The sequence below is a fragment of the Ascidiella aspersa genome, chromosome 4 (assembly GCF_963924565.1).
Source record: "Ascidiella aspersa chromosome 4, kaAscAspe10.2, whole genome shotgun sequence".
NCBI lineage: Eukaryota > Metazoa > Chordata > Ascidiacea > Phlebobranchia > Ascidiidae > Ascidiella > Ascidiella aspersa.
In genome coordinates, this window is record NC_139450.1 from 21953343 (window position 1) to 21977168 (window position 23826).

At 36.1% G+C, this 23826-nt stretch overlaps 1 protein-coding gene across 1 annotated transcript in view; it reads left to right on the forward strand.

The window, feature by feature from the left end:
- The first annotated feature begins 553 nt into the window (after positions 1–553).
- The window catches only part of LOC146148663 (E3 ubiquitin-protein ligase TRIP12-like), a 74267-nt gene continuing 50994 nt past the window's right edge, over positions 554–23826 (forward strand). Inside the window, exons 1-5 of the mRNA XM_083388087.1 lie at positions 554–871; positions 2459–2509; positions 4125–4198; positions 16501–16618; positions 19140–19179. Of these exons, the coding sequence (XP_083244213.1) occupies positions 777–871; positions 2459–2509; positions 4125–4198; positions 16501–16618; positions 19140–19179 (378 nt within the window). The 5' untranslated portion in view covers positions 554–776. The remainder of the gene's footprint in view (positions 872–2458; positions 2510–4124; positions 4199–16500; positions 16619–19139; positions 19180–23826) is intronic.

The window sequence follows — 23826 nt, forward strand, 5'->3', positions numbered from 1 at the left end:
AACAAACTGTCACTTTTTAGCTCCAAACAATTCGGTCCTGTTTTTAAAACATTGTTGTGTTTGTGCATCAGTTCTACTTTTTTGACTAACATGATCTGTTATGCAAACAACTAATGTACTGCAAGGAATACACTGTTACTATTGCCATAACCTCGCTGAATATTTGCCTATAGTTGACCTTAGTAACCCTGTAGCGTATTTTGTCCAAGGCCATCTTGTTTTACGAGTAACGTTACAAAGTTTTGTTATTTCTGTACTTGGCATTAACCGTTAGTCGCTCGCCCAATAACGCTTGATTGACACTTAATTATATTAGGCAAAGTTTATCGCAAGATGCGAAGTAAGTGATCGCTCAAAAAAAAAAAACGCTGACACTGCACTACAAAGCTATATTTAAACCAAACACTATAAATGTGTCGCAGCAACTATATATAGGTTTTTATCTAAACTTGCCACTCACGTTTGTACAGTTAGGCGCAACCTTCGGCAGTAAAACATTTACTTATATCGATTCAAATTACCTGAAATAATTGTCAGAATTGGATAGAATCCCATTTGAATTTGAATCTAAGAATTAAATATTCTACTTTGAACACCCTACCTAGATATATATGTATACATGTAGTGAGGCCAACTTTTTGTAAAGCATTTTTTTGACATCCAGAACTAATTTTAAGGGCACATGAGGCAAGTGGATTACCTTTTAAACTTTTTAATATACTTACATTTAAGATGTTCTTTTTCTGTGGTAATGTACCTTATTAACACAAAGTCATATGTCCGGTTGCTGTGACAACTTGCCTGGGGGGCTGGGAACAAATAAAGTAAAAGAAACAGCTTCTTCGGAAACACACAAACTACAGGAACAAAGGTAAAGTATTGCACACATTTCGTTTACACATGCAACATTGTTGTATTACAAGATTTTATACATTTACAATCTATTTTGACTGTCCAATTTATACTGTTTAAAATAATAGATGTGTCTGTTTAGGGATTGATTATTCAGCCACTCAAATTGACATCCACTCATAGGAATCCAATTAAGAACAAATTAGTTGTTGTTATCAGACTTAAACTTGAACTGATTTGTGTCATTTGAGTTTATATATCAACCAAAAAACAAGTTTCAGCTCATCTGGCAGAAAACTTTGTGGTATTTCAAAATGGCCATCAGAATCGTTTTATGTCAATTCAACACGCCATAATAACCCATGGTTTCAGATTCTCAAAATTGTTAATTTAAATGGCATAGCTTTTCAAACCTCCAATAAATTTGTCTAACGTCAGTGATAAAATAGCCATCAAAAGAGACAAAAACTTGAGTAGTACTAAAACGTTAATTGTGGTCTGGCGTCCTCAAGATCCTTTAACTTTTAAGTTTCAAACCAGGTCACAAATTCAATAAACATACAGAGATATGCAGCACTACTGGCATATCCCTTAGAGCAGGGGTGTCCAACTCAAACATGCCGACAATGCCAATTTTGTCTCATAACTTTTTCCCGTGCCAAAGTTTAGCAACTAATTTTTTTCATTTTTTTTTTTTTTTTTTCTCTCTTACTTCGGATAATTGAAACAATATAATTTAATGTTTTATCGTCGATAGTTGCGCCTAATTGTACATACGCTAGTCCATAGGCGCCGAACTTAAATTTTCTAGGGCGTTTTTTTCTAATTAGAACAAAAATGATTATTAATCGCATGAATATTGTGACATTTTGTTGAAAAACAGCTTGTTCGTTGCACATTATGACAGAAACAAATCATTTATCATAGTGACTTTTATACAGCGCTTTTAGGCTAAAAAAGCTTGTAAATGGCCAAAACTTAACATTTGAATCGCTAAAGCTTACATCTACGTAAAATTAGAAAATATAGTTCTGAGTTCAATGTCTTGTGCCACGTGGTAATTTAGGAAAATATATGTCTACTTCTGGTGAGCTAAACTAACAGGAAATAATTTTGCATCATAATTGAGCACGTAACTCTTTCAGGCCGTTTTGACGCCCTATTAGAAATTCAGAGTGTCTAAAAACGCTCTGCACACCCATGTTCGGCACCTATGCGCGAGTGGCAAGTTTAAATAAAGGCCTGTCGCTGCGGCGAAACATTTATAGTGCTTGCTTTAAATGTAGCCCCGAGATGCATCGTAATAATCTTAAATAAAATCGTAATAATCCTTATTATATATAATTATTATCTAGACATAAAAATGGGTCTCTTTATTTGTATTGCGCTCGCTTGAAGAAACGCGATTTCGCTTGGTTGTTTGTGTGGCAGACTTAGCCAAGTGTAAATGGTCAAGAATCTAAAACTAACTTTAAATATGTTAGTTCTATTTATCATTGTAATGAGTGTAATTTATTGTACATAGTCTATTGAGTGTAATTTATTGTACATAGTAATGGGCTTATTAGTTTTGGCGCATTAAGTTATGTTCTATTTATGTTTGCAGTTACAAAGCAAAATTGCGTCCTCGCCCAACACCACAAACTGAACATTTCAGGTATACACATTTAATCAATGTTTTATTAACTAATTTACCTATTACCTATACATATATATGAAGATGTATTATTCATCAAGTTTATTATTTTGTTTTCGGTCCTTCTGTCTGTCTGTCTGTCTGTCTGTCTGTCTGTCTGCTGTCTGTCTGTTCAGAGAGAAAAAAAATGCCAAGCAGTAGTGGTGTTAAAATTGGCTTCTTTGTTGACAACACAACATTTGCATTGCATAACGTATACCAAACTTTTCCGTATTTTATTTCCTATGTGTCTATCATGCCATGCCACTTTTTAATGCAATCTGCAGAGTGAAACATGGGGTAATAAGTGCCATTCAATGTTAACGCAAGTGTGTTTTGATAACCATCAATCGCAAAAAACATCTGATTATTATAAATATCCTACTTAAGATTTAGGACCATCTGCTTTGTAGTTTGCTGTTTTACTGCAGGAATGCCCTCCCATACAATAATATTGTAATGATTTAATTAGCAAGATTCATCAAATTGCAGTGCAGCATCTATTAGGGCTTAACAAACTTTGTACTTACTCTTTGCAGCCTTTGCAGCTATTTACAACCAATGATACAAGGGTGGCAGCACTGCTGATATGATAACTACCTTATAAGCAATTTTGCTGTAGTTTTCAACTCAAAGCTGTGTTTTCCGCCTTGAAAGTTAACTTATTTAAAAAAAATGGTCAAAAAGTAATTTTTTAATTGTAAGGCACATGCTATTGTCTTCCAACCAATCAATAAATTAGACATGTTATTGTCTAATTTATTGATTGGTTGGAGTGTTAAGTCGGGCATTGTTGTCATACTTTTGTTGTCTAGCTATGCACAACAAAGGTTGTTGTCTAGCTATGCACAACAAAAATCATAAACTTTAAAGCAGTCTGCGACGTTTGTCACTTAAATTTATTTTTAACTGCAGAGGCCATTTCTTGATTATCAGCTGAGTAAATTATAAAAAAAATAACTAAAAAAAACATATCACTGTCAAATTCAATCCATGGCAAACATATAATCCTAGTACCAAATGGTGGCCAACATGAAAGTTGCTATGGCGATTTTTAAGAGTGTTGCGACGACCTCATTGCTTTTATAGAAACATTTGGTGTCTGACGGACAATCAAAGCCATTTGTAGATGTTTAGATATTATTTTTTTAAGATTTTGCATTGATTTGGGATTGCTGCATAGCTGTTTTTAGAGCTGATGAGCAAAGTTTTAACATTATGTCTGCTTTTTATTTTTAAACTTGTACAAAAGAACTGTGAATGCCTGTGGAAATGTTTGGCCATAAAATAACAGGATCTTAAAAATTAACACAAGAAATTATCTGCAGATTGATATTTTGGCCTACTATAATTTTAGCCAACCATAATTGTGCAGAACTTTTGGTAATGTACATTTTTTGATAATGCTACCATGTACATTTTTTGATAATGCTACCATGTTGGATTCAGTAGTTAGAATATTTTTATGCCCAGACTGTAGGTGAAATTACACCACATATGACATTATTCTGGGTTTACTAATTGTTTTGTAGATTTGTATTACCGTTATAAATAATTTTTCGTTTTGTTGCATTGTTAAAATGAAAATAAAATTTAGGTCATCATTTCAGCCAAATAAATCATTGGATATCTCTCTGAGGAAAAGATCAAGACCCTCTTCAGTTCTTCCAGGTATTTACTTATTCATATTATATTCAAAATAGTTACAATAAATCTGCTAATTGATAGCATTGCATCTGAAACTAACAAATAACATTTAGCTGAAATGATGATGCACTGTTGTCCTGGTTACTGTATTTCGGAAACAGTTATCCATAGATAATTATTTTGCTGTTTTACATTTAAAACTTGATCTGTTTTGAGTGACCATATTGTTAGATTTTGCTGTCTGGTTTTATCAGAATAACCAAATGGTTTTGATTATGCAGTCTGACTTTAAATACCGTGGAAAATACTTTTGAAATGCTAAAATTGTTATTTACCGGTTTTAATATACAAATGTATCGCATAAAACTTGACAGGATAATATATGCAAAGTAGGCTACTGGCATTATTAAAACAATGTTAAGTATTTATTAATGTTTCCATTTTTTATTAGGAACCAGAATTTTGTTGTTGTTTCCTTCAGAACAACCTTGTTTGTAAATTTCCCCAATTCTTAACAACATTCGTATATTTACAGCTCTCACATACTCAAACATGCCTGGCCAGTAGGGATGTTCAAATTTAACTTTTTTTGAAAATTTATGTTTCCTGCTTGATTTCCCATTATGTGTCACATCAAAATCACTTTCATAATTTTTCAGAACAATAGGACCACATTTAGGGGTCCCGCAGACGCCCCAAAGTTACCACACTAAAATGGCTAAAATCGGGGACTTCTCCGTGTTGCGCCCCCGCCGCGACCTGTGCACTGGGGCCTGGCCCCTAGACCCCATACAGTTGCCCGGCGGGACGCAACCGCGTGAGTTCTTGTTGTTTGCAAAGGTTTCTGGTCAGATATGCTACCAGTCATAACCACAACTAAAATTCCAATCAAAAGTATATTGTTACAACGAATTAAAACGTTATCAAATAGCATTAGTGAACGTTATTTTCAAGTTAATGTGAGACAGACAGCCACCGCCTATTGCAGCGACTGTCGGCTAAGACTTCGCAAAAGACTTCTCTAGAAAAAAGCCCAAAGCCGCTAAGAAACGACATGTATATAGCCAATACGTAGGAAGAAAAAGAACACGAATGTTACGTCATATTTGGCCAATAAGACTGGCCGGCACTCTAAAACATGGCTAGGCATTACAGCGGCCATTCTAAGGCCAAATTGCAGCTGGAGTAAGAGGCCAGCAAAACAAGTGGCTTGTTTTGCAGAACGTGAGAACATCGCCCACAAGACTGACAGTTATAGATTACGAGATTAAAGGTTACATGTCAAGTTTGAAACGAGGCGAACTAAAGCAGAAAAACTTAGGAATTTTCCACACAACAATACGGAAAACTTTACATCATCAAATATGATATTATGTAACTGAAGAACATATTTGGCAAACGAAAGCTGAAACGCATAATCTAAAACCCTATTTATCACATCGTAAAATCACTTAATGAACTCTAAGATTTGGCTTATGGCAATTAATTAATTTAGGTGTTTAGGTGTTGATAAACACGTAACACTTCCCAACACGATACTGTACATTTTTCTTTAAAACCTCAGAAACCTTGTAATTTAAGTTGAACGTTCACCAACTTACTTTGCATTACTTTCTTTTAGTTAGTAAATAAAAAATAAATAAACAAACACAGGGTTGGGCTTAAGCACTCGCCCGCTCGCCAATCGCTCGTGGCGAGTGCTGATTGACACTCACTCGCCCGACTGGCGAGTGGCTTCGGCGAGAAATTTAGTTAGTTTGTGTAGGAAAACTTGTGTTAAGCACCACTACTAAGCCAAATGTTACTTAGCGCCAGTTATTTCCTTAAACACCAAGACGCAAATACATTCAACACTATTTTTTTTTCACTAAAGATTGCAACAAATATTTCGCTAAAAAAACATTGTTTTAAGCGTAAACTGCTTCATTGGAAATAAACGAACAGACTTTGGAGAAACCACATAGTCATAACCAAAAGGAAAAAAAAATTTTTTTTTGCATTTTCCACATTCAAGGGATTTTGTGGAAACAAAATGTGTAATAAGAATTGTGCCTTTAAAAATAAGTGAGGATAGACCTGTGATGTCACACAGTAACTAGAAATGACAATTTTTGAGTAATGAAAATGGTGTCCAACCTGAAACTTGGTGGTACAACAAGGATACAAATAATTACCACTTATATATCACAAATTTAGTACGATAAAATTCCAAGGTACTAAACCAATTTAATTTTGGAATGGAAAAGCTATTAGGCATACCCTAGAAATCCTATTTATGTTTCGTAAGTTAAGTTTATAATAGTTCTGCAAGATTTAGATCAGGGTGGTCTAAACCCAGGCCCGCATGCCACATGTTGCCCGCAACACCATTGTTCGGAAGCACTGTTGAATTATTGTAATGCGTACAATTTGAGTTAAATCAAATAAATATGTGGCCAAAGAACAGCAGGCATGTTCGAATTGTTTTGTTAAGGTTACCTTTCTCCGGTTACGCCATTAAATAAAACAGTTTGCTATCGCTCATCAAGTTTGGATCCAGGGGCTGGCAAGAACGCCTAATGTTTGGTATGTGTTAGACCGATTTGAAAGTCGCAGTATGTCTTTCTTATATGGAACTTTATAAAATGGAGGTTTTGCGAACATATAAGTTATATTTGCATTTTGTTTTTAGTCTCGAATGTTTAAGTTATATTTGCGTTTTGTTTTCATTCTAATATGAACATAACATAAAAAGTATGACCCTATGTTCGGGTTACCATATTTTCGTGGCCCAAAATTCGGACATTCTTTAGTCCACACTAGCGGTTTTTAAAATGAGGTATGAACACATTGTTTGTCAGTATGACGTCACACTGGCAATTATTTGCCTATCCATTGTATACTGGAGCGGATTTTTGAACATAGTGTCATGAATTTGCTAGACCAGGGGTGCAAATGATTTCTGCCATGATCCACCACAGTCAAACCTGACAAAATTATGATCCACCAAATGCGAATAGTGAACATATTGGACACGCTTTAATTTAGATGGTGCTTTTTTAGGTCAATGTACCCTACAACATATTAATAACTTTGCAAAAGTCAAAAGTGAAGTGTGCTACAGCAGCAAGATTGTTTCTGTGAGAAAAATGATGAGTTGGTTTAGTACCATTGGCGGGGCGTATCCGGCTCGCGGGCCGTAGGTTGCCGACCCCTGTTTTAGACTTCAGGTCTTACAATAGCATCGAATTGGGGCTTTCTGTCGCTTTCTTATTTCCTCAAACGCTCACAAAGATTAGCATTTGGGAGTCTCGTTCAATGCTTGATTTTTTACAAAATTCATCAACACTGACAATTGGTATTCACATAAGACACTGTAGAAAGTTTATTTTTTTAAGACTACTTTAGAAGATCCGCTCAAAACGTTAAAAATATCCGGAACCGGATCGCGATCCGCCATTTAAACATGACCGCACTAGACTATTGGGTCATCTCTGATTTGACCTCTGGTGATCTCTAGTCTAGGGTTACTATATTTGATACTGCGCAATCCATAACAAATTTACCTCAGTTGCATGGTAAACCAACTTTAGAATATTACCAAAGTACTTTACCGCCATTGTTTTTTTGTAAAAGAAGGATAAACACGAAACTATACACTAACAGAAAATAAATGTTGTATTGCAATACAGGAATGCAAGTTCTCATTAAGCATTAAACAAAACGACAATTTCCTTGGTATTCTCATTTGGTCTGCAACAGACTTCTTGTTGCGCTATTTTTCTACTGCTTTATAATTTTTTTCAGCGAACATACGCTCTTATCGTTTCAGACATGTTCTAAATTTTGCAATATCGACCAAGATATAAGGCCTTCCCTTCAGCTACTACCCCAAACACCACCTATAACTAAAACCAACTCCCGGAATATTTTTAAACCTCCAGGGCCAAAACAGTGGCGCCCAAATGTCAACAGCAAACAGCCAATGCCAAACATGTGTCCCCCAATCATCCCATACCCTTTCTCTACAGTCTTGGGTGTAATTTGGTCTTATTCCGATTAATTTGGAGCTTAGTTGGACATGTTTAGGTCTTATCTAGACTATTTTAGATCTTATTGTGTCGTGGTCATTATTGCGAATTTGTGTTATTATGTCGATGGTGTTGCTTGGTAGTCGGTACTATGGATAATCTGACTGAGGTAATAATGTTGCTTTGTAGGTATTTTTGTGTTTTCTACCTAAAAGTACTGTGGAATCAATGAGCTAAGCCTAATAGAAGACTAAAAATACACGTTTTATATATTAAATTGTTTTTTCCTTACGCTCGCGGCGCACCTGGCAGCCTCCCATGGCGCACCAGTGCGCTACGAAGCACCGGTTGAGAAATGCTGCTTTAGACTAACGCCCTGACCCTTTCCATGATGCAATTCGGCCAAATTGATCTATTTAAATAATATTCTACGCTTATAAATGAAGTCTTCTTCAAAATTAAAAGTTTTGTCAAGGTTTACTATAACATGATTTCATTTGCGCACAACTTCAAAGATAACAGCAAGTTTGTAAATCTTATATTTCTGTGTCGATGCATTATGACATCCTTTAAAATATTTCATGTCCCGACCAAACATAAACTGTTGATCGGCTCTTGGCAAGCAATGTAGCTTACTTCATGTGGCCGGTCGGCAACCTCTGGCATGCATGCCACAAGTGGCCGCAAGATGATTTTTAAGGCATGCCAAATGATTTGACAAGCATGTTATATAAGCACATGTGGTTTTGTGCGACTGAGAATCCAAGCTAAAAGCGAAACTGGTAGTTAATAGGGATGCTCAAAAGTAGAATATCGAATCCTTGGATTCGAATCCAATTCTGCCATTTATTTCGGGTAATTGGAACCGATATAATTTAATGTTTTACCGCGGATTGTTGCGCCTAATTGCACAAACGCGTGTGGTAAGTTGGCCCGTCGCCGCGGCGACCAATTTATAGTGCTTGCTTCATATGTAGGCTTGTAGTGCAGTGTCAGCGTTTTTTCGGGCGACCAATTACCGCGTCTCGCGATAACGTTTGTCTAATAATTAAGTGTCAATCAAGCGTTATTGGGCGAGCGGCTAACGTGTAATGTCTGGTGTGGAGTTCGCAATTGCCCTAAATGCGTTAAGTTGCCAAAGTAACATAGTGTTGCAAAACGTGCTGGCCGTCCACAAAATGCGCTATGGGGTTACTTAACGTCAACGTTAGGCCAATATTCAGGGAGGTTATGCAGTTATGCACAGCGTAATTGTCAAGAATTCGTTATGTCAATAATAACTTTGTATTCTTTGCAGTACATCATTTGACTGCATAAGAGATCATGTTAGTCAAAAAAGAAGCAATAAGACTTAACAATGCTTTCAAAATCAGGACCGAATTGCTTAAGACTTCTGTGTGCAGTGTTGCATTTTCTCACTATTGGCAAAAATATAAGTTTTGGACACAACCTGGACAGTTGACATAATACAGTTTACAGAACTGCTTCAAATGACAGTTGTTAAGAATGTTAAACATATGGGAGATTTTTTTATTATGATGTACACATGTTATAAAATTGTTTGGGCGATTTATTGCTGTGATTGTGGGCCCTGTAGGGTAGATTAAGATTAATCTCTTCCCCAAACAAAATCGAGGTTAAATAATTTAATAAAAATATACTAGGATTCGCTATTCTGGATTCGTTATTCTAGATTCGAAACCTATTATTCTAGAATACCTTGGGATTCTACTTTGAACATCCCTAGTAGTTAACACTTCTGTCTTCTTTGTATGGTATCGGTTGAAAAGCGTCAAAGGTTATAAAATAGGGGCACAGTATTGTGTGTTGTGACATTTTTTAGCAGGGTCAAGCCCTTAGGGCAGACCTGGGCAACACACGGCCCGTGGGCCGGATCCGGCCACTGTGGCACTCTCTCCAACAAATGTTTAACAAACTTAGCCCTAATATATATAGATATATTGCGCTGCTTTCGAATGTACTTTAAAATATGAACGAAATACATGCCGTGTCTAAACTCTGAAACATACAAATTCACGTTTGTCAGCCTAATTTAGTTAATGCCATGCTGTGTATTTCTCCCGATTTATGCCTTCTTTGCAATATGGCCATTGTACCAAAGTATAACACATCGGTAACTTAAAGCCTCACAACCTAAAAATCATTGTAAGTTTTTTGTGGGAAATTTTTACATGTTTAACCATAATTTTTTAGTCAACTCGACCCACAACTTGATAAAGGCCAACATATCAAGCAATGTACATTTTTTTATCTGTGCTCAATGCTTGACGTTCCCCTCTATGTCTAAATTAAAATTTTCATTTTAAAACAAATGGCCCAGCGTTTCTTAACTGATGCGCCGCAGCGCAAAAGACTGCCAGGTGTGCCGCGAGCAAAAGGAATAAATAATGTAGGTCCTATTATACTATTATATAAAACATATATTTTTTACTTTCCTATTAAGCTTAGCTCATTCCACAAGCCATTTAAGTAGAAAACGCCATAAGACCTACAAAGCAACACTATCTAAATCAGTAATTAATCTATAAATAGGCTACCATAGTAGACCTATTGAGACCACCGACATAATAACGCCATGTAATAACCACGACAGAACAAGTAATAACCACGACAGAATAAGATCTAAAATAGTCTAAATCAGTATGGCAGAATGCTGGCGACTTGGCGACTATGTCGGCCAAAGAATCATCTAGAAAAACGAAGAAATTGGTGTAAAAAAATTAGGTAAAAAAAAAAAAATTTGGAAAAAAAATATTTTTTTTCAATTTTTTTCCAACATCCAATTTACAAAATACCTTGTGGTCGTTTCCACACATATTTAATCACATCTATTTTTGAACAGCGGAAATATGTAATAACTAGGGCCATTTTTATTTTAATCTAAAAAAAAATTTTTTAACTTTATTTTTATCAAATTTTAACTTTATTTTAACCTAACGAAATTGCTTGTTTCTAGAGGCCACAGTTCTTCCTTGAATTGATGCCAGTTACCCAAACATAATATTTTGTCGATTTCAGACTCAAACGTAATATTTTGTCGCAAAGTCAAGGTGTTTTATGGATTATAAAAAGTGCATCAGTTTTTTTGGCGATAGATTTAGCTTGCTTAGGCATTTTTGTATTACAGAATGTCAGTAGGCTATTCCTAAAATCCAAACTGTTGATCTTTGAAAACACCACGTTTATGAAGATAAAGTGTTTTATAAAATTTTTTTAAATACTTAACAATAAATAAAAAAATGTACAATTTGCGATAAAAGTTACTGCTGATCCAAGTGGGCATTGTGACATTTTTCCTGCTTTTATGGGTTAATATGTTTTTTAATTGTGTCGCAGTTCCTGATTTACAATGCTTCCACAACGATTTACAAAAAAATTACTCTCAAGAAACACAAAAACTTTGTCAAAAGCCCTAATTTGACAAATTTTGACCTTATTAATAAATTTTAACTTTATTGTAAAGTTTAGCTTTATTTTAACCTATAAACTTCTTAAAAACAGTCCCCTAGGTGCTGAAAACAACTTTATTCTTTGATTCGTGGACAGACAAGCTCTTAAAAAATTTTAATTTTATTGACTTTTGCGGGCCCTAGTAATAACATAACACACTACAATTGGAAGAAATTCATTTTGTTGTGTCATTTTGAAAAAGGTTACAGTAGTGTGAAGCACATTGTTTAGTGAGAAACAGCCAATGTAACGCATATAGACTGTTTATTATTTTAAAAAGTACACACTTTTGATCATACAATTGTTATGTGTTGGCAGTTTTACTTTGAATTAGCAAGTACTTCTATATTGAGTTGAATTCCCAATTCCTGTTTCGCATCAGCATATTAAGGATGTATGCTTCTTCACCTAAGGCCTAAAGTATATTTTTGGTTGTTTAATTACGCAAATGCAAAAAATTTTCGCGCTTCGCCCGTACTTTAGCCTGGTTTTGCTAGGTTTATGTGTCTTTGTTTTCAACAAATCTATCCCAAAGGTAATATGCATACTATGTGGCATGTTGCACTGTGACTGTGACAATTTTTATTATAAATATCATTATTTCGAGCAATATAAATTGGAAATTTATCCAAAGAATATTTTTTCCGTGTATGTATTTGTTAATGACTTAATGTCACAAAAAAAATCTACGTTTTGTTGTCTGATTTACTTATTAATAGCCTTGGTTATCGCCAAAACATGGCAAGGTTCATACATTCCTTAGGCGAACACATTTTTTAAGTTTAGGGGCTTGACCGAAAACCGAAGAATTTTCGCCGAAAATGCTTGTCACCACAAGGCTGGCAAGATTCTGCCAGCCTGGTCTAAATAATACCTAAACACGAAATAAGTTCAAAATTAATCGGAACAAGACTTAAATGGACAAAATAAGGTTTTCAGTCTTAAAGGCTGGAGTCCCTTTAAAGATATGCAACTATATAAAACCTATATAATAAAAAAAATGCAGGCAATTTAAGAGAAATACCGGTACACCTAAATAAATTCGCACTCGCTTCGCTCGCAAGGTGGGCCGCCCTATTTGCATATGTCTCTAGGTGCGCCCCAAGTAAAAAAGGAAACACTGAAAATGTAAAAAAAGAAACTGAAATAGCCTATAGTCACATTTTTTCCTTTGTTTTAAATTCGACGTAAATTGCACATTTGCGCAAACTTTGGGCCGCAGAGCCATTTTTAGTGGGCCGCGAGTTACTTTTGAATAGCTTAGCGTTATCATGTAGTTGTGGGCCATGTAATAGCAGAATATTAATTGCACTTTGTTTTTTAAAATACATGTGGCTTAGAATTTTTATGTTGTTTTAGCTTGGTTCAGACCCATGTGCCAAATGTGGTCCTGAGTACCTGTCGAACTATATTTTTTGCCAACTTTAACTGTATGTAAACGGATTTTTTTTGCAGTTTGCGTGTATATCAGAAGTTTTTTAGTGTTTTACATTATGGTGTGACAGTGGTTTGGCCATTAAGGGCCATGTAATATTCTACCCTAAAAACAAATATCCTAAATCGCATACTGTTTCCGTACAGGTTTTATGTATCGGGCCTTCAATAGCTCTGAAAAGAGTCTTTTGGGTCGCAACAAAAAAGTTTGCCGACCAGTCGACCACTGCTGTAGTGTCTGAGCCGACTCGGGACTTAATGATTTTGCACATTTAGCCGGAGTCAGACTCTGTTTTTTTTAATAGACTCCGGAGCCCTGGTCCCAGTGCAAAACCAATCATAGAAAACTGTTTGGCACGCGAGTTGTAAGGCATGATGACCCCTTAAATACGCTAGTGCACACAAGCTATTCAAAGATTAGAATTAGAATTAGGCACATTTTGCTCTAATTCGTCGATTTAGAACTATTATCTAGTTGTCCAAAGTCTGCTTCATGTGGAGATCAAACCTGTCCTACTGTCTCATTAGTCTTTCAGAGGTTAGATACCTATTTTGCAACAAGTATGGTAGATTTCTTCACTAGTTGTAATGTAATGCTATTCAAGTAGCTTTTACAAGGAAATTGTGAGGATACTTTACTACTTGTAGGATTGTTGAAGTTGCAGAGAAAAGCAGGTGTTGGCAGTATTTTGACCAGCAAGGCCTGTAAATATTCCAACGGCAATGTGTGAATGTTTTTTTCCAGATATGCTGGTATTGCAGAATTCTTGGTAAGCCCTGTCCATATTGGTTCTAATGCAGTGATTTCCAAACTTTTTTCAGGACCATTGTGAACATCTCTTGACCCAAGACACAGACCACTGGTATATAAATTAGTTTTTAGTGAGTTAGGTCAAAATTAGCAATCATATATTACTACACTGAATTTTTCAGGCAGACAACACAAAGTTACATCATAAAACAATTAATATTTTTTCTCCAGCAAACTTTTTACGGTTTAGCTCTTACAAAATTCAGATCATGGTTTGTTGCCATATCCATTGAGAGATATAACTGGCTTTATCCTAAATATTTCTCTAGTACATTGTTAGATGCTCATGCAGACTCATCCAATGTGCTTGTGGCACTTGGCACCAGTAGGTGTGGTGACTGTTGAAGTCTCCATCATACAGACTGGGACATGCAAACACTGGGATGGTTGTTTGTGTTAGTTGTGTGGGAGAAGGTATTAATTGTTTGTTAACTTGTATCAAGTGGCATACGCATACAGACACTCATTCTCTGATTTAAGTGTGGATTGGCTGACAATAGACCAATGAAATAGTTTTGTGGACAAACTAAGCTATGCCGAGTGTTTTGCTCAGGGTTGACCCAGCTAGTGTCAAGTTGGTATAGCAAGATTTTTTCATTGTCACAGTAAGTTTCCTGAAGTAGGATAACTTGCACATTCTAAATGCTCAACAACATATATTTTGCTGGTTAAAGTCCTTCTGTGTTTAACTGCAAAACAGTGTGCTGTAGGTACTTTTAGGCCAGGGGTTCCCAAACTTTTTATGATCTCGTACCAAGCTATAAAACAGTAGATATCTATCAAGAGCAGTAATTTGGCATAGTTATCGCCCACTGTCCCACAATGTTGTATGGCTTTTTCAAAGCTCCTTGACATGGCCGGTATTTTAAAGATTGCATTGTTTCAAAACAACAGGAATAGTTATGTAACAATAAGAATGAGCGTTGGAGGAATTTTTCTTTTATTTATATAAAACCAGAAAACAAAATTTAAAGTTGTGAATTCACGTTTTTGTGAAATGCTAATCGCGTACCACCTGAAAACCTTCGCATACCACCGGTTGGTAACCCTTGTTTTAGGCAATAGTCCTGTCATCGTAACTGGTGGGGTGTTTTCTACTTCACTTAGAATTGGCTATTTATGAGCCTGGATTGGGCTCTCATATTTCTTTGACAATGGTGTAACAGGGAGGACCAAGAAAAAAGGTAGTTCCCCAAAAGAACTGGATTAAAGAGTTTTAAACACATGATATAGCCTACCTACTTTAATTTGAGATAATAGGCTCTTTCTGTTGTATTTAACAGCTTGCTAAGTACTCTGTAGGACCCAAGGTATACAGTATCCACTAATTAGGGTTAATCACACGTCTATTAGAACATTCTAATAACTTTTTTTAGGGTAGCACAGTGTTTGGCAAACTGTGGGCCGCAAAGCCATTTTTAGTGGGTCGCGAGTTACCTTTGAATAGTTTAGTGTTATTAGGTAGTTGTGAGCCGCGTGATAGCCATACAATCATTGCACTTTATTTTAAAAGTTGGTATGACATTGAATTTTTAAATTGGCTCAGCTGGGAAAGGACCACGTGCCAAATGTAGTCCTAAGAGCCTGTCGAACCATATTTGTACCGATAATTAAAAAATTTCGCGCGTATATTCTTGTTTATATTATGTTTTACAATAACATTATGGTATGTTTTATATTATGTTTTACAATAACATTATGGTACAGCAGTGTTTTGGCCATTAAGACTCCGTGTAAGATTTCACTTTAAAAACATATGTGCTGAATCCGCCACTGTTTTCGTAGTGGTTTTACGTAGAGGGCTTCAATAGCTCTGAAACGAGTACTTTGGGCTGCGACAAAAAAAGTTTGCCGACCACTGGGGTAGCAACTGATTTATCAGTTTGGGCGACATGGACATTCAACAGTTTACCATAGCTTGACACAATTTTTTATATTGAGTTATTCACAATGTATTACTTTATTTGCATTTTGTAAGGGATTCCATTTTTTTTATATTTTTGCCGTCATTTTGTGATAAGTTTGAAGTGCAAAAAGATGTTAGGCTACATTTAAAGTCTTGTTATGAGATTTTCCACAATTTCGGACTGTTGAATTCTTATTTACGAAATGTTTGGCTTTTTAATGCGGTTTAGGATTATTGAAATTTTATTAACGAAATGGAATGTGTTGCCCGTAAAATAACTTTTGGGGAAGGGGCTCGAGTCTATTGGATTCCAGACCTTGCTTTACTATATAATTAATGTTCAAGTTTAATTTATAGTTGTTCTTAATTTTAAAGTACTAGGGACATTGTGTCTTCTGGCACACCCTTGAAAAAGTGTATTGGCGCCATTTTAAGGTTTTATCTGACAGGCTGTAAATGTAAAAAAATTAAATTAATACTTTCTCATTTATTTCAGTACCTGATTTCCTAATGAATAATGGTGATTCTGCATTAGTTGTTCTGAACTTGCAAAACAACAAAAATTTTGTTTGAATATTACTTTATTCGTCATGAAAAAATTAGTTGACAGCAAATTATTATATTGCACTTGCTAAATTCTAGAAGGCTTTCTGAACAAATATAGTAGCTATTATTTAAAAGGATTTTTTTTCAGGCATTTGTGCAAAGGGAAAGGAATTGGAATCAAAGAGCAGTTTTGGTTCTGAGTTTTCTGTTTCAACCAAAAGAAACCGGTCAACAACACACTGTGGCCAAGCAACCCTTCTAAATAGGTATTTAAAATGAGTTCTACTTATGGCAAATCAGCGTGTTTGTTAGGGTTAAAATATCATGTGTTTGTGATAAAGTGTTTTCATTTTACTCAAGCATAGAGTATGTGGAAAGGTGCCTAGCACAGAAAGATTTTTTGCCAAGGGGAAAAATCACCAGACATGGTTTGAAGCTCATGAAAATGTACTATATTGGTGCAGTTTGTTAAAGAGTTACTTACGATATAGTGACGGTGTTACACATATGTTAAATCCACATACAAATTTTGAAAGAAATACGTTTATCAAATTACAGTTTCAGAAAATATACTTCTTAAATAATTCAAGTCAGCCTGAAGTTGCATGGATCTGTCAAAAGCTGGTATATTTTAGAAAATGGAAATGGGCTAATTGCAAATCACTACTGCACCCTGCAGCTAGGACCTAATAAAGCTGTTTAATACATTTGGCCAAATTAAAGATTCCTGAATATCTGTAGTACAATCTCAACCTTATACAACTAAATCAGTGGCGTATCCAGGGGGTGGGGGTTGGGGGTTCGGACCCCCCCCCCCCCCCCCCTTTCGTAAGTAACATTATTGTCTTTTGTTCGTTTTTGTCAGGGTTTAACATAACGTCCGAAGCTGCGTGTTTTTAAATGTAATTTGGTCATACGTCTTAAGCTAATGCGAAACCAAAATCAAGCGCAAAACCCTGTTTTTCGTCTTTTGTTTGGTCGACTGTAAACGCTAGATAGTTTTTCTTTTTCGCCTTTCGTTATTCGTTCGGGTTGGCTGATCAGCAAGTGTGTGTTCGACAATTAATAATATAAATCAAGCGGTTTCCGCCTTTTTCTCTCTGAAAACGTTGAGTTAGACGGTGCTGATGTTTCTCGCTGTTTGTTGTCTGCGTTAATATCACATGTTGGTGTAAGACTGGGGTCGGCAACCAACTGTAATTCATCGGCCAGTCGCCTCTTTGACAAACTATACATGAGTTCATTTCAAATACTTTTTGACTATTTTCACTACGTAAGTGCGAAAAATTTTCATGTTTTGAGCGAATGATCTTACTACGTCCGGTTTGTTAACGTTTTGATGTTGTATTTTGAACTAGATCAGCGCTTCTTTACCGTTGCGGCGTGGAAAGCTGTCAAGTGTGTCGCGGACAAACCGAAAACGTATTCAAGAATATTTGACATATATTTTTTAACATTTTTTATTTTCAACAATGTAAAAAAAATAAATTTAAAAAGAAATGCTGTTATACCAAAAAAAAATCGCGCTCCCTTCGCTCGCCAGGTACGCCCAAACTTATAACGGTTATCAAATGCTGAACTAGATTAACTAACTATTAAAGTTATACCGTTTTCTTCTTCAAGTAGTTTTAGATGTCGCGCTAATTGAAAAACACCCCGGGAAAAACGATCTCCGTTTAGTATTGCAGGTGGCGACAGACGTGCTTGTAATTTAGCCTAGTCCCGCACATGGATCTACCAAAATCAATCACATATATTTCACGGTCTTGGTTTAGTTTTTCGCCTGAAGTTAACGATTGCACACTAAGCGGTTTCGCAGCTGGCGCCTGGCAGGATTGTCGATAACGCACATGTTCGCTTTGCGTCTAAATGTTCGCTTTTGCTGGACGTTAATTGGCTGTTTCGAATGATTTTTTTCTGGTTTATGATGGCATTTTCATCGCTATTTTATGACGTCATATCTGTCAGACGAAAAAAACAACAGGGAATTCCCTAAGTTGAAAATTAGGAACTGGCAAACTTTCCTGTAAAACCGCAACATGCGTCATGTATGCCACGCAACTTTGGTCACCTCTGCGTTTGTTTGCTGAAGCACTAAAATAGAAAATAACATTAGGAGTATGTTGACACTGACCAAAAAGACCAATTGGAAGAATATAGTATAACTACACAATACTCCCTCCAAAATACAGCAGCACCTTGTTGTACACCCTGATAAAAATATAGTAGCACCACGCTATACCCCCTTCCAAAATTATCAACAGCCGCACATCATGTCTAGTTTTAAATTGTTTTTATACGTTATACACTTAAATTTTTAATTTATCAAATGGATATAACCCAGGACGTTTTTGATATAAAATACTTCATGGGGACTCTTTAAAGTGGACAAAAAGCTACCAACTAATTGGCTAAAAACATCCCCTGCAAACATTTTATCAACATCTTACAAATTGGTTGAAACATGTTTATTAGGTATGTGCGCAATCCAGATTTTTAGCTTATTTTTATATTTCATGATTGAGAGCAACCTTTTTGTTGTTGGAATCTGTTAGCGAACTACAAAGACAATATAAAAAAGTGACTTTTGTGGAATGCTACAGCTACTGTATGGCCCAAACCCTATGTGGCCTCTGTATACATCTACTGACAAAGTATAGCTAGTTAATTAGAAAACATAGCTAATGATAGGTTTATTCAGTGTCGAGGCTGAACTATTTTTGCTAACCATTAACATAATTTAATAAATAAAGTATTACTAAAAGATGTTTTAATTATTTTTTTTAGATCTCCTTCGCAACATAGTGGCAGTAACAATTCTGTTAAGGTCTGTATGTATGTGTTGTTTTTATTGAAGTGTGTTCATAAAGTAAATCCAGTAGTTCAGCAACTCTAAAAACAAGCAACGCATATATTCTAAGATATGATAAAAAATATAAGTGTGCATTTATAACTGATGGTAACAATAAAAATATTTGAATACTGTAATGAATTAGGTTTGGACAAAAAACCTTTTTGCTATGGCCCCAATGTTGATTGCATTCCACTGCCTTCCCGCCAGAGATCTTTGGCGTAGAATGCTGAAATGTGTTTAGGATTCCTGTTTGCACTGAATATGTGAATAATAGAAATCACCTTGACCCTTGCAAGATAAATGTCGACCTTAATTCCTGATCAGTAACAGCAAAATAATCTAGCAAAGCTAGCAATTCAGGTCAGACACATTAACCAGATCTTAAAAAGATATATATATATATTTCGCCAACTAAGGCATCGTCAGTATATCTGGATAAAAACAAACGCAACAGTATAAGAATGAGTCAGAAACATTAAAGTTTAAATAAAACAAAGTAAAATAACTAAAATATAAAAGCTGTTAAATAGTAATGGCATCCAAGTTGTACAACCCCTGTACAGAAGCAATAAGAACGGGTCGAGAGAAACGCGGCAACGCAAAATAACGGCACAAAAACGGCAAGGCAAAAAGAAAAAATGGAGTAGAGGCGTAAGAAAACGATAAGAACTAGACAACTACTTAATTTGGGGCAGTACCATTTTTTGAATATTGATTCTGGCTTTAATTTTGTTAAGCCATCTATCCTCACAAATGTCTAACATGTGGAACGGTGGCTGGGCAACAAACTGAACAATATAACAGCTAGAAATTAACGGTCTACAATCAAGTATGTTGGGGTGGGATATGGCGTAGTGATGTTGCAGTGCGGTTTTGTCACTTAGACCATCGTGTCGAAATGCGTTCCATAACGAACGATGGGTAGACCAACGGGTGGAAAACTTATTTTTGGTTTGCCCCACGTATTGTTCTTTACACAACATTTTCTCTTTATGCCCTAGTAGGTTGCGCTTAAGCATAAAGGCGTCAAAATAGCTTTTTGATGTTGCTGTAATCTATTGAATTTGTCGATACATTTCCGTTTGATATTACGGGAATATCGAGCATAAATTTCCCGTTCTTTGGGGTCGATTTGATTCCAAAACACTTTTAACCGTGACCCTGTCTGGTGAAGTTTGACAAGATTATTAGTAATTTTCCTATGCTGTTGTATAAGGAGAAGATCGAAGTCCATGCCTCTGCGTTGGTTGGACGGTAAAATGACATTTACACGTACGCATCGCTTGAGTAGAACAATTCTTTCTCTAACCCTAATATACTGGTTGCATTGTTTTCGATTCATGCTTAGGTTTCAAGGGATACCGATCCGGATCATCAATGTTGCACTGAATATGTGAATAATAGAAATCACCTTGACCCTTGCAAGATAAATGTCGACCTTAATTCCTGATCAGTAACAGCAAAATAAATCTAGGAACAATACGTGGGGCAAACCAAAAATAAGTTTTCCACCCGTTGGTCTAAGTGACAAAACCGCACTGCAACATCACTACGCCATATCCCACCCCGACATACTTGATTGTAGACCGTTAATTTCTAGCTGTTATATTGTTCAGTTTGTTGCCCAGCCACCGTTCCACATGTTAGACATTTGTGAGGATAGATGGCTTAACAAAATTAAAGCCAGAATCAATATTCAAAAAATGGTACTGCCCCAAATTAAGTAGTTGTCTAGTTCTTATCGTTTTCTTACGCCTCTACTCCATTTTTTCTTTTTGCCTTGCCGTTTTTGTGTCGTTATTTTGCGTTGCCGCGTTTCTCTCGACCCGTTCTTATTGCTTCTGTACAGAGGTTGTACAACTTTGATGCCATTACTATTTAACAGCTTTTATATTTTAGTTATTTTACTTTGTTTTATTTAAACTTTAATGTTTCTGACTCATTCTTATACTGTTGCGTTTGTTTTTATTCAGATATACTGACGATGCCTTAGTTGGCGAAATATATATATATCTTTTTAAGATCTGGTTAATGTGTCTGACCTGAATTGCTAGCTTTGCTAGATTATTTTGCTGAGGATTCCTGTTTTAATTAAGTTTGCTAATGTTGTGAAGATATTTTAGACTTCATATTTAACTGTTGCTTTGTCTTTTTGTTTAAATGTCACATTAGCTCTTAATGTTCACTGGGCGTATTTGTGCCTAGCTTCTTTTCTATGGTTAGTTGGCCTATAACTACAACCATGAAACTTTTGCCAACAACCAGTATAACACTTTGAAAAATTTAGCATTCGCTAATGAAGCGTGGAGGGGTTCGTAGGGAGCTATAAGAGGGCTGCTGACCCTGTAGACAAGGGCCGACGGCTGCCTAAGTCTTTTACAAGTTCTTAATCCCACACCAAAGGAGCAGGCCGCTAGAATACCTGTCCTTAACTTCTTGTACTCTAAGCAAAGACAATCCACTCAGTAGATAGTTGCTCTTAGAGTATATTCACAAATCTCAGAAATACAGCGATAAACAGAGCGGTGATTCAAGCCGCTAATCAGTAAGACGTATAAAATAGAATGAATTGTCAAATACGGAAAGGCAATTCGCTAGGCGCGGCGGTCACACATCAGTGGACAATGGTCACGTGTATAGTGACGTAAAAGTAGGCTAAATGCTACAGCAAATTTATATTTTTTACCTAATTTTTTGTTTGCAAAAACTTCCCAAATTGAGTTTGTGAAAAAACTCTTTTTGACAACAAAAAAAAAAATTGAAAAACTGCTTAGACATACATCTGCATTTCCTTTGACATCATGCCAATGATGGGACTTAACCAAGTGTAGCGCACTAAAGTCACCCAATAGTCAAAGCAATTTTCACTATTAAATTGTCATGGGCTGAAGACTGAAATGACAATTCTGGACCAAATTTAAAAACCTGGGTTTCAGGTATATGACAGCAAATAACCCGGTAAACCCTTATTTCTTCGGGTTTCGAAATCGATAAAGCACACTTTTTTACTGATTTGCAAAATATTGATGCATGAAAATTCATGCATTGAGACTTTCGTCATTCATTTCATTTCGATTTTCGTCACAAACAGCCCCATGGCTGTAAAAGCCTTCTCTGGCTTCACTGATGTTGGTTTATGTTGGTTTAAGGCCTGTGAGCAAGGCATGAAACAATTTTTCAAGGTTTTTGAGTCTTGTTTGTGACCTCAAAAACACTATTTTCCTTTTTTACAATTTCTGATTTAATCTCTGGATTCTCTTCCTATTCTAAAACAGCTTCATGTTTCTCACTCTCCACAAATGAGGCAAACTACTCATGAAGGTTCACAGGAATTTTCTTGAATATTTGCTCATCATGGCCATCTTCAGCAAGGACTTTAGGGAGTTCAACGCTGCCTTCCTGACCTTCTTCCACATTATCAGAGGAGTGGTGGGAATAAGGTTTTTTTCAAACATCCCTTCTTTTGCTTCTGGAAGTGAATTAATCTTGATAGTATCCAGGTAGCCTGGCAACTCCCAAGTATTTAAGCAAATGTATCAGTTCCTGTTACATCTATTTTGCACACACACCTTCAACTACTCCTTCAGGGCTTTATTTCATTACTGTATCCTTGTCTCTTAACTTACTAAGAGTAAACATGATTACTTTTTCAGACAAGTGCAGGTTCGCATTGCTTTCTGCAGAGATACTCAATTGCAATTTTAATTAGAGCAAGGGCTTTTTACAGGATTCCTTGTCCTTGTTCAGTTTTTCATTTGTAAACTCAAACTTTCACTCAACACGAACCATTCAAGGGCGTAGCGTGGGGGGTGTCTAGGAGTCTTGACACCCCCTTTTGAAATCTCAGTAACATTGATCACAAAATGGCCTGGAAAACACGTCGGTCATATCGCCGCCAAAGCCTAATAACCGCTCATTATCGTTGTTTCATTTTGCAGTTCGTCTGTCACCAGCTCAAGTTATCTCAAACACACCTGATAACTTTATTGTTGAAACGAACATTCTCAACAATGTAGAAAACAGGCGTGTAAGCTACAGCAAACTTCTTCACCACAGGTCGCTCAATTGAATGTTTTTTATTAGCCTCAATCTCGAAAAGGACCGCTTGACCGCCGCATTTTAGAACATAGATTAAAACGTCTGCAAACTATAGCTTCCCGCTAAACTGATAATAAATGGCCGTCTTAATTTCAGTAATAAGCCATGTTTGTATTTTTTTGTACATTTTCAGCTGAATACTTTCCTAATTATACAGTTCAAAAAGGGCGATTTGAAAGCCACGCTTCATACCATCGGCGAAATTAAACTACAAATATCACCAAATTTGTTGATAAGCATCTTCAATTTCGCTGTCAACGAAGTGCCACGGTTTGTGGTTGATCGTCACAGAGACGTTTCTGACACCGCAATTCCATAGCGTTTCGCACGCAATTGAAATAACTTGACAATCGAACGTGAATAAGACAATCGGACTTGAATACGAGCTGTTGCAATTTTTCTCACAACAAATAGACGACTTTGAACAGCCGCAAGCTCCTAATAATCGCCGTTTTTAGCGTCTATAATACACATAACGTAAAATTTTTCGGGCTCCGCCACACCCCAGCGCTTTGGGTTTCT